Source organism: Psittacula echo, assembly GCF_963264785.1.
Source record: "Psittacula echo genome assembly, chromosome: 3".
NCBI lineage: Eukaryota > Metazoa > Chordata > Aves > Psittaciformes > Psittacidae > Psittacula > Psittacula echo.
This window is the reverse complement of record NC_137736.1, coordinates 6,367,757-6,379,447: the sequence shown is the minus strand read 5'-3', so window position 1 is coordinate 6,379,447 and position 11,691 is coordinate 6,367,757. Positions and strand designations below refer to the sequence as shown.

At 41.5% G+C, this 11,691-nt stretch overlaps 1 protein-coding gene across 1 annotated transcript in view; it reads left to right on the top strand.

Moving 5' to 3' along the window:
* Positions 1-297: 297 nt before the first annotated feature.
* The window catches only part of LOC308218723 (ephrin type-B receptor 5), a gene marked incomplete at both ends in the record, with an annotated part of 40,670 nt that continues 29,276 nt past the window's right edge, over positions 298-11,691 (top strand). Inside the window, 2 exons of the mRNA XM_080613083.1 lie at positions 298-391; positions 11,108-11,172. Coding sequence (XP_080469209.1) covers positions 298-391; positions 11,108-11,172 — 159 coding nt within the window. The remainder of the gene's footprint in view (positions 392-11,107; positions 11,173-11,691) is intronic.

The following is an 11,691-nucleotide window of genomic DNA, read 5'->3' as shown; positions in this document are numbered from 1 at the left end:
ACTGAAGTCTTGAGGGGTGGGAGGTGTGGGTCTATCGTAAACACTGGTCTGGGCTACTGTTTTTCACCTGTATCTTGGAAGTAGTAAATGATGGAGTGCGTGAAAGAAACCTGCCAGTTCTGTATTATTGTGACCTGATTTCTGTTTCCACCCTCTGTTTTCTGTTAACCAGTATTTCTGTGTGAAGGACTCTGTGCTTTGATTTGGGAAGACATTAAAACACTCCAAGAAATCTCTGGCCACTTCAAGTCAGTGGTGTGTGTTTTTTGGAGATGGTTGTATCTACACAGAGTCTTCATGGATTCTAATGCTGGCATCAGTTCAAGAAGAGTGGTAGGAATGGGTTCACTCTGGATGGTCTGCTGCTTTCATCTAGTAACCTCACTAGAAGGTAAGAACAAATTTTGTGTAATGCAGCAACTCAACAGTGTTTTCTCTAGAGACGAAAGTGTGCTCGCCAATGTGTTTATCCTCTTCCAGATGAACATTGGGCACATGATTTCCTGTTTGATGGTTGATGACTGTCTCATGAGGTGTAAAAAGATATTAGTATTGTTTCTAATGGGACAGGCAAACAGTCTTATGAAGGACCATTAGTGAGCATTTTTACTAGCTATCTTAGAAGTTATAGCAGCAAACAATATTTTTGCTTGCCCTGGGAATAAGCTCCTTGTTTATGCTTTGCATGTGTTTGATTCCTGTTACACCATGTTTGTTCTTTGAAACAATCTCTTGATGTTTATGCTGTTCTACATCGCAGCATCCAGTGAGCTGAAATCAGGATTTTTTGTCTCTGCCATCTGAACAACTGACCTCATACACATATTTATATGGAGAGAATGCTTTGTGTTAACAAGAAGAGGCAGTTTGTGTTCAACCAGCAGAGGAGAAGAGGGAGAGAGCAGTAAAGACAGGGTAGAAAAAGGGTGGACAGGGAAAAAGAGAGGCCAAGAAAACGGGAGGAGAAAGAAGACATTATAGGAGGGAGGGTGATGAGAGAAAGATGTAAAATGAGACTGTAGGAGAGAGTTAGAGAAGGGCAGAGGTACTGTAAACAACCCTCTTGTTTGTTCCAAGAAATACCCTTGCAGCTACATGTGCTCAGTGAACTGCACTGTTTTGTGGTGAATGTTCATCTCTTGCATATGTGAAAGCCTCTGAAAAAAGAGAGGAGGGAGAGGGAATCAGAGACAGACAAGGAAGGAAAGACCTTCCCTAGAGGAAAGGAAAGGGGCATAGTGTTAGATCTAAGAAAAAGAAGGTGGAGATTGGGAAGATGATGATGAAGAGAAAAGCTTGTTAAAGCATCCTTTCTCTTAGTAGGAAGAGAATGAAAGGGGAGGTTCAGAGAGGAAATAATTGATGTAATATTATAATACAAATTCTTAAATATCTGCAACACTGTTAATTGCTGATTTAAGAGTGGTTTCATAAAGCACTATGTTACTCCTTAGTGTAACTGGTAGAGGAATATAGATAGAAAAGGGAGGAAAAATGTCCATTCTCTGCATATGTGAAGTAACTCAGTGATGCCTATGGGAACTGACACTTTTGGAATTCAGTGATCACTTGTGTAAGTGTGTGGAGTTTAGAAAACACTGTGTGATATAGCTTCATAGATCACATGGTTGAATTGCCTGCATTTAAATAGGACAGTAAAATTCTGCCTGTGGAGATGAAGCAGTAAAGGCACCCAATGAGCTGAATTTTGACTCTTAATTCAGAGTCTGGGAAGTCAGCACCTTGCATTATGACTGTGCTACACGGTCCTAGGATTGAACTGTAAGGCTAGTTTGCATCTCCGAGGTAAGTATTTTTGTTGTGGTCAAGACACAAAGAAGGATTATGCATTGGGGATGGAAAGTCTGATGATAACTATGTAGAAGGCTTTGCTTTCCTACAGAGTTATCCATAAGGAACCGAAAAGGCCTGTGGCCATTTTGTTGACTCATTATTATATATAGTAAAAACTTGATGTTTCAGATATAAGTTGCAAAATATAGGTAATATCCACTTTGGTTGTTAGTTTTTGTAAGATTTTGTGTTAAGTTTTAGGTGGTGTCTAAAATATGTCTTGCCTCCAACTGAAAGAAGCTTGAAAATCAATCAAGATAATTTTTCTTTGAAGTGTTTCTCAGCCATTTGGGTTAGATTTAAACAGTCTGAAAGTAAATCATTTTTTATCTCAAGCTAGGCTTTGTTTGAAATTTTCTAACGGGAAAAACAGTGTTGTTAAAACCTTAATGTAAATTGTTAAGAATAGAAGGAGAAGCTGTAGAAAGGGGAAGAAAAATACTGAAAGTATTCAAATCATCGTTCTGTACATCACATTGAGAGTAAATGCTTTTTATGTAGAATGTTTTTCAGATATAAGGAAGGCAGTACCCTTTTGCGTGACTTAATGGGACTTTCAACCCCTTCATGACTCAAACATAAAGAAGTTCTTGTAAGCAGTTGAAAGTGTTTTTCTGATTACTGTTGTTGTTGTTGATGCATTAAAAGGAATTAGGCTGAACTAATTTGGTACAGATCTAGTATTTGGACACACTGAATTCACTAGGAATGACCATGTCTGTCCAGAGTTTTCCAGAGATGATTTTTAGACTAGGAAAAAACCTTCATGGGAAGCATGAGGGAAAACTGTTTTGCAAATAGAAGACATTCGTAAACATATTATTTTGGCTATGATCATAGAATCATAGAGTAGTTAGGGTTGGAAAGGACCTTAAGATCATCCAGTTCCAACCCCCCTGCCGTGGGCAGGGACACCTCACATTAAACCATGTCACCCAAGACTCCATTCAGCCTGGCCTTGAACACTGCCAGGGATGGAACATTCACAGCTAATAAAAGGAAATGAGAATGCACAAAGGTTTTTCCTTAAGATTACATTTCCCGGTGTTTAAGGCTCTGCAAGAGTTTTTGAGGTTTTAGTTTTGGAAGCATTATTTGTGAGCTACATGCTGGGTGAAAAAATCGGGTTTTTGTCCTCTTTCTGAAAAATATGTATAGCAATACACAGAAATTTTAGTTCTGTGGGTATCTATATCTGTACTGTAATTACAGTGTACAGTTTTATCTTTTTTGTAGGTTCCTTCCTGATTGTGAATGTTAGTGATGCATAGAGTTGAAGAATGCCTGATGGGCTGCAGTCAGAGTAGCTGAAAACAAGTGATGACTTGCTAATGAAATAGGTCTTACTAAGGCACAGAGCTGCATATTGGTTTTGCTTTGACTGAGTTATAAATATTTACAGCTGTAAACACAAGCAGAGTTCATTTTGCCGAACTCATTAATTACGTTCCAGAGGAATGATGTGTTCTGCATGTGAGAGACTGCATTTATTCTACAAGAACCTCTCCAGCCTGCAGGGTGGCTGGGCAGCCTTTCCAAACATCTTCCACAGGTTCAAGATAGAGGATGATTCTTCTGCTTTGGGAGAAACTTTTTGCATTAAAAAGGTCTCCTTGGCAAAAGGGAATACACAAGGAAAACATTGTGAGGTCAGGCATTCTTATTTCATTGGTTTCCCTATTTTTTTCTATGAACTGGTTGTTGTCTTGGGTTCTTGGAAATAATGTATTGATTGCTCAAATTGACTTGACTTTGAAGTGGAGGAAAACCGTATCATTACATATCCTAGAAGGTAATCTTCGGTGTGAGAAATACTGTTGCCTTTTGTTTTGTTATATACAAACAAACGTTGAAATGGATGTTCTTTTACTTCAGGGGGAAAAAAAAGGTAAAATTCTCTTTTTACTTCAGTTGCTTGTGATTCACATTAAATATTAAAATCGTAGCAAAGATTTTCTGTTATATTTTTCCCAGTTCTTTCCTGACACTTCCCTGCATGCCAAAATCTTTGCCACATGCTTAGAAAGCCCAAGACACAGGAATCTCCTGTTGTAGCCATTCAGAAGGTGAATGGGACTGGGCTGGATGTGCAGTTTGTTTGAAAGAGGAGGACTATCTGGGTTATTTAATCAGTCAGTCTCAATTGCTCTACTTGATTAGTTTTCTTCCAGAATAGATTACACTGTAGTCCCTGTGCTAGAACATCCCCATTGCTCGGTATGTACCATAACCCTGTGTCGAAGCTGTTCGCAAGCTTCAGGCTTGACATCAGCAGAGGAATTAGTGCATCAAGCTAATTTTGGCAGTTTCCCTAAAGCTTTAACAAAAGAGTAGAAGAGGTAAAGAGAAAAATACAGTCATTCATAAAGCTTAAAAGCTGTGCCACCTGGCAAATAGCTGCGTATTCCCCTATCATAGCCCATTTGGCTGTCGTTTCTATCTTTCACAGATGGCACGTAACTCCTGATTGCGGTGTGAGAATTCCTCCATGTGGATGACAAGTTTGATGTTCTGACAATGTCAACATTTTGATCTGACATAGTGAGTGGTTGAAAAATACTGTATTTCATGGAACTCACTAAATACATATTCCACTAGCCCCAGATAGCTTTTTTTCATTAATTGCTTATGAGTGCTTATGAGAAGTAATACAGGAACATTCACTGCAGGAATATCTTTCACAGTATAGATTTATCCAAGAAAAAAAAAATTAAACTCATTTGTCTTATATAGGATGGTTTTGTACATATCCTCTTCTATTAAGAGTCGTATTTTATAACTCTATAGCTTGTGTTTCATGTTAGGTCATAGCTGACTTTTAGTAAATATCAGCAATCTTTGCGTAGATATGAACAAGTGGGATTTTTGATCTATTTTTGTTTGGTTTTTTACTTGTTTCATCAACTAATTCTTTGAAGATAAAATACTTGTTACAGTTGCATATGTCAGTAGCCACTTACTTCATCACAACAGCTGTTTAGTTTTGGCAGTTCTAGTGTATTCAAGGCTTCCCAAAGGTTTCACTGTATTCTGTCTCGAAGTGATAGCCCCCATATATATAAATATGTTTGTTCATCTGTTTGATAAAAGGCTTCTCTCCCCATGCTCAAAGGAGCACAGAGGAACAGTGAAATGAATGGGAACCTGAGTAACCTAGTAGAGAAATAAGCACCCTGACCTAGCTTCTCCCGGGACTGTCACAGGAGTATGATCTGCCCATTGTGTGGGCATGGAACCCATTAAGATAAGTCAGTGGAAGTGCTCTCTGGAGCACCTTGCAGAATGAGAGGGATTACTGCCAAGGGGGGCAAGGGACTTACCTGATGTAGGGAAGATCATTTGGGGCTTCTGCAAAACTTCCCTCCCCTTTAGAGGAGGAGCTGTAAGTGGGGAAAGGGAGGGATCGAGGTGGTTTCGGAGAGGATCAAGTGTGAGAAAATAGAGAAAAAAGGGCCTAGTCATGTGTAAACAGGCTGCTGGTCAATATGCCTGCCAGGCTTTGACCTGCATTTGATCACCACAGTCTGTCCTATCTTCCTAAATTCAATATTTCACCAGTTACCTGGGTGAGGAGGCTTTATTTTGTGTGTATATGTCTATATGGTGTTTAAATGACAGCATCCGGAGAGGCTGAAATGGATGCAAATCAGGTGCCAGGAACTCAAGTTGGACCACAGGTCATAGGATCAGTGCATCTGGGATGCCAGCATCTGGGGTGAGCAAGCTTATATGAGTGAGTCTGTTATCTCTAGCAACTATCAAGCCAGACTAGCTGTTTAGTAGAGTAAATGGGTTGGAAAGCCAGGGGGGACTAGAGAGACCTGTTTGTTTGTGTGTGTGTCTGTAAGCCAGACAGCTGGAGGAGTTATGTACTAAAGGGATCGGGAGGTCCAGGGGTACCTGAAGTTCTGGGGTTCCAAGAGAGTCTTGTCTGTGTATTGTGTGTCTCTGTGCAAATGGAGAAAAGACAATCCAAGGGCCAAATCCTGGGTAGGCTGATTGTCCAAGACCAGTTACTGGAAGGGTCTGTAGTGCATGTGCTTGAGCATGTGTTTGTATGTGTAACTGGGGTTCTGTGGAGTGGGGCAGCACTACAGCAACTGCTTGAGAGCCTTGGAGGCTTACATGTCCAAGTGCCAGCAATCTAGGAGAAGAAGAATCCAGGACCACCTACTGGGTAGGCTGCATGCCTAAAGCCAGTTGGTAAAGGATCCATAGTGTGCCTATGTGTGAATTGATGTATCAGTGAGTGAGGGTGTCTGAAACTAGGAACAGGAGTGGGGCTGCAAGCTTCAGGTGCTTATATATGCAGGTGCCAGCAAATGGAGAGACCACAGATCCAGAGGTCAGCTACTGGAGACCAAATGTTTAAGAACAGTTATGGCAGGGATCCATATTATATATAAATGCATATATATTTCCCACTAACAGACCTTCACCCTGACCAGTCAGAAAGGGGAGCAGGATGAGACCGTTGGTGGTGCTGTTTCTGTTTGCATGACTGGTGAGTGTTTATGTCTGTGTTGATCTTTGTAGCTGGCTGTATATGTGCAGTGCCTGCATGTGTTTGTGTGTGTGCCTATTGGGAATACCCAGTCAACCTTGTTATTGGTTGGAGCTGGGGACATGGAGCTACAGCAGCCTTGCTTATGTGAGGTTACTGGATTTAGCAAGCCCTAAAAATATTTTTGTACAAGACCAGAGAACGCTTTCTCTTTACAGCCCTTTTAGTGAGCATTTGCAATCTTCCTACTTCTTTGTGTTCAAGGCATGATCACATAAGGCAGAACAAACCCAGTAATATTTCAGTTCTTTTCAAGAAGTCTGTTAAGCTAGAGAGCTTTGCTGCTTGGGGCATTCAGCTGCATAGCAAAGCAGTGTCTCTGAATGTTGCCTTTTACCCTACTGCCCTTTACTTTGTCTACCAAAGTACATGAACATCCGGATGTATTCAGAATTCAACTGGACAAGGCCTTGAGAAACATACTGTAATTTAGCCTTGTCTTGAGAGGGGTGTTGATCAAGATGACCTCTATATCTCCCTTCCAGCTTGTTTCATTCTGTGATTCTATGGTGTGGTCATTCTTAGCCCCAGCTTCCTTATCCCAGAGGTAAAGGGATTCTTTCGCTGTCTTCTCAGTATCAACTTTTTTTTTCAGTGGCTATGATTTGCCTAGACTTGGGTTGTATAATTCCCTCTTGCACCACTCCACTGTTGAGACTCTGAGGGCAAGTGTTCTTCAATTCAGAAAGCCGGCCATCTCTGCAATCCAAAAAGCTGTTAGAACATGTCTGCCTACATGAAGGTTGTGCAAGGGTCAATCATCTTTGGATGAATTGTCATTCACTTGCATCAGGGAACATTTTGCCTGTAACACAAGCAGTGAACTGTCTTGCTTGAAGGTATAGGCTAACCAAAATCTGAAAATCATTGACATGCCTATTTTGAACAGCCTGATCTGTGAAAGCAACTTCCAGCCTCTGCCCACTTGATCGTGCTGTTGACATTATAGTACAGTGTAGCCCAAGAGATTGGTTTGTGGTGGTACATATAGACTGGTATTAGCACAAATCTTTGGTATTTTTATTTCAGCCTTTCTGGACTGCAAGAACAGAGGACACTGAAATGAGAGTGCTGTTAATTCTGAATTTTGTTTGAAGAGTGTAATGAATCCACTTGACCCTTCTATAAAAAATGTTGGTTTTTAGTTCAGGGAAGAGAAATAAAGGAGGATGTTTCATCAGCTACTTTTCTCTTCTTTGAACTAAAATAAGTCTAGTAAGAAACTGGAATCTCAGTCTTCAAAAAAATGTAAGATTAAAGCAGGAATCAAAGAACTGTCATAATTTCATGTGTTTAAAAGCCTCCAGATTACTCAGATGCCTTAATTATTCTTTATTTTTAATCCAGAGTGGAATATTGTTCTGTTGATACCCTGAGGTCACTTCAAATCAGTTGTATTTGGCAACATCATGGACTAGCCTGGGCCTGGGCCTGAGCTGGTCTTGCAAGACCCTTGATTTTGAGCAGCATAGAAAAGGTGTAAACCTTTTTTCTTCCAGGTTGGTAAATTCAGCTAAACAGATCGTTGCTATCTGCACTTTAGAGCAGTTGAATACTGGTCTGACGCAGCACAGTGAGGATGTGGAATGCTACATCAGTACTAACAAAGTGACAAAGTGAAGGCTCATACCTGTACATTGCTATGCAGTCATTCATACAGCTAAATTATTAGCACAGTCATGGGTTTGGCCCATGCCAACTAACCTTATCCTAAACAGTGCCTAAGCATAGGTCAGAGGTTAGAGTGGACCAACGACCATTTCTGAGAGATGGTATGGATGCAGCCGTGCACTTCTGTGGGGTTGGAGTTTTTAGCCATGTGGACACAAACCACAGTGCGCCTGTTGTCCTCAGAATTAGAAAGCAGTCTAACAGGTTGTTAGGTGTACAGGCGTACATGCAGCTAGTGTGACTGGGGATCTGATTCAACGCACACAGCCAGTACAAGAGGGAGAAAAAGAAGAAAAGTAGTGAGGGACTTTTGACAGTAAGTCACCAAGTAAGATTTATGCCCATAACATTCTTGTGTGCTTTTCTTGGTCTGCTAATGCTTTCTGACTTAATTTACTTATTGTGAGAGGGACAGTTCTGTCTGTTTCAGATTGCCTGTGTCTGTTCATCTGTGAAATACTTACGTGCTTGGTAAAGATTACCTTGCCCAGTGATGAGAAGCCATCTCAAAAATGTACGTCCTGCTAATTGTGGCAGAGCCCAGGGTGTTGAGAAGTCTTTTCTATTTCCTCTCTTCTTTGCTTTCAAACTTTTTATCTGGCTTTCCATCCCTGCTTTGTTTTGTTTTGACTTTGAGCTTCCACGGGACAGTTGCATTATACATGGCAGAGCCAGACCTGATTGGAAAAAAGATTCTTTCTTTAATGAAAAATGACCTTGTACATTATTCCAGCATATCAAAGCCAGGGTTGGGAACTCAGTGGCACAGTACTAACATAACAGAGTGCTCCCCCTGTGCCAGACTGTGCAGTTGAGACAGTAGTGTGCATGGGAGAATGCCAAGTCCCTCTGCTGTCAGGACAGCCTAGGGGAAGGTTATGCCTTAAGGAGCATCAGCTTTTCACAGATGTTCTGATGCTCAGAGGAGGCACTTGAGCTGAAATATCCAAGGGGACCAAACTGCTCAGCATTTCCTGAGGCCTGTTAGGTAAAGGGGATTGTGCTTTAGCCTTAACCAGTAGCTCTTTCCAGTTCTGGCAAAGTATCCAGCCCAGGTATTTTGCACTTTTAAAGCAAGGAACTGCATTGGCTCTTCACAAAGATCTCAGAAATAAATTATTTCCTGTAGGAATATAGGGAACATCAGTCTGGGGACATCAATGAAGCCTAAGGTCTGGATTAACTTGCTCACTTGATCGTGTCTGTTTTAGGATGAGTCTGGTCTTTCCTTTACACTGATTAAAGTGGAATGAATCCCCAGGAGCATTGACAGGGATAGTGAAGTCAGCAATCCATAATTTGGAAATAGAAAATATTGAGGATCTCTCCTGCGTAGGACATAGACAATCATATCATAGCAAGAGGAATAATGAATCCTGTTTGTAAATAAGCTGGATGTTCCTGTTGGGGTTTGGGGTTTTTTGTGTTTGTTTTGGGGGATTTTTTTAAACAAAGCAACAAGATAGAAAAAATAAAATAAGCAAATGAGAGAGACTTTTGAGAGTTGTAAGCTAAAGCAGTTGATTTGTTCAGTATCTATCAACACAGGTAAATACGTATTGGATGGAGTCTTTCTTATGCATAGCATAGTATAGCATGTGCTGTCTTTGTCCCTGAACAGAAAACAGTATCTCCAGGAGCAATCAAGGCTAGTATCCGCCTGTCATGGTTTAACCCCGGCCTAAGCAGCTGCTGATTCACCCTTTCCCCTCCCCACAGTGGGATGAGGAAGAGAATTGGGAAAAAAAGTAGAGCCAGTGGGTTGAATAAGAACAGTTTAATAGTTAAAGTACAACATAATACTAATAATGAAAAGGAAAGTAACAAGGAGAGAGAGAGAAAACTAAAAGTGGGAGTAAACAAAACCAAAACAAAAAACCACAAGCAGACAACAGTGATGCACAATACAATTACTCAGCACCTGCTGATCAATACCCAGCCTGACCCAACCACTGATTGCTCCCTTCCTGGTAACTCCCCCCAGTTTCTATAATGGGCATGATGTGCTGTGGTATAGAATACCCCTTTGGCTAGTTTGGGTCAGGTGTCCTGTCTCTGCTTCCTCCCAGCTTCCTGTGCCCCTCCTCACTGCAGAGCATGAGACTGAAAAGTCCTTGATCAGGGTAAGCGGTACTGAGCAACAACTAAACCATCGGTGTGTTATCAGTGTTATTGCCAGAATAAAGCCAGACCACAGCCCTGTACCAGCTGCTGGGAAGAAAAGTAACTCAGGACACTGTCTCCAGTGGTAGATTCAGTAACAATGGAAATGCAGACCAGTCATGGGAATAAATTAGGCCTGTGAAGTTCTGCATGTACCCTTCTCCTGAGCAGTACAGTGCAAGAGACTATTTAATACTGATTTTCTGATAAAACTGGGACTCGTACACAGGTTTGCAGCCTAATTAATGCCCAGCTCCAGAACAAGGTGAATCCATTCCAGGATCAACTAGACCATCATCCTAAACTCCCACAGAATTTGGTTCCAGAGTTGGAAACAAAAGTGTCTTGCCTTGCGTCCATATTTACACCTGTAAATAAAATGAGCAACCATGGTCCTGAGAAGACTGGCATGCATTCATACAATTCATCTCTCTGTCTCACCCTTTCCTTTCCAAAAAGAGGGTGGCCCCATCTGTACTGCTTGTTATGATAACTCCACTCTGTGCTTTCAGTGTGCTTATGCTTGTCTGGGGAAGTTTTCACATGGCCAGAATATTGCCGTGCAACCTGCTGACCATGAGTTAGCATGATTTTGTGCCCTGTGCCTCTGCCCCTGTCTTGGGCCTGCTTAATTTACTAGTATGGATGTAGCCTGTTGTATCTCAAAACATGAATGTACATTCTGGGTGTGTGGAAGCTCTCTACAAGACATAGTTTTGGGTTCTGGGTGGGTTTTTTTTCAGAGATAATCTTACGAGAAGCAAGTAGGGTTTTAGCCTGACTTGGAAAAGCACAAAGTATTTGTTTGCTTGTTTGTTTGGCTCTCTATTTATCTATTTATTTAAATATAAACAGAAATACTTCTGGATACAACTAGAGAGACCTCAGAGATCGGCTGGATCACCCACCCTTCTGATGGGGTAAGCATTTCCTTTGTGCTCTACTTGACTTCATCTTAGCGGGGAAGGCGTGCATGTGTCTGATGAAGAACAGGAAACTGGAGCCAGTGGAAAGTGTTTAATGGATTTTGTACACATGAACAATTCAAACATGGTACGTGGTACAAAACTGGATAGGAGGATGCTAGGTGGGATGCTATTGCCACCTCTCTCTGCTCACGGAAATTGCTGTCAAAGCCACATCCCTTCCGCACAGGCATGGGGTGCTTGGTCTGCTGTCGTGGTTTAAGCCCAGGCCGTAAATTAGAACCACGCAGTCTACTTCCCCCCCAACCCTTTCTTCCCCCTGCTCCTGGGAGGACGGGGAGGGGAATCGAAAGAATGCAACTCCCACGGGTTGAGATAAGAACAGTCCAGTAACTCAGGTATAACACAAATCACTACTGCTGCCACCAATAATAATAATGATAAAGGAAATAACAAGGGAAGAGAATACAACACCTCACCACCCGCTGACCGATAACTCCCCTCCACCCAGCA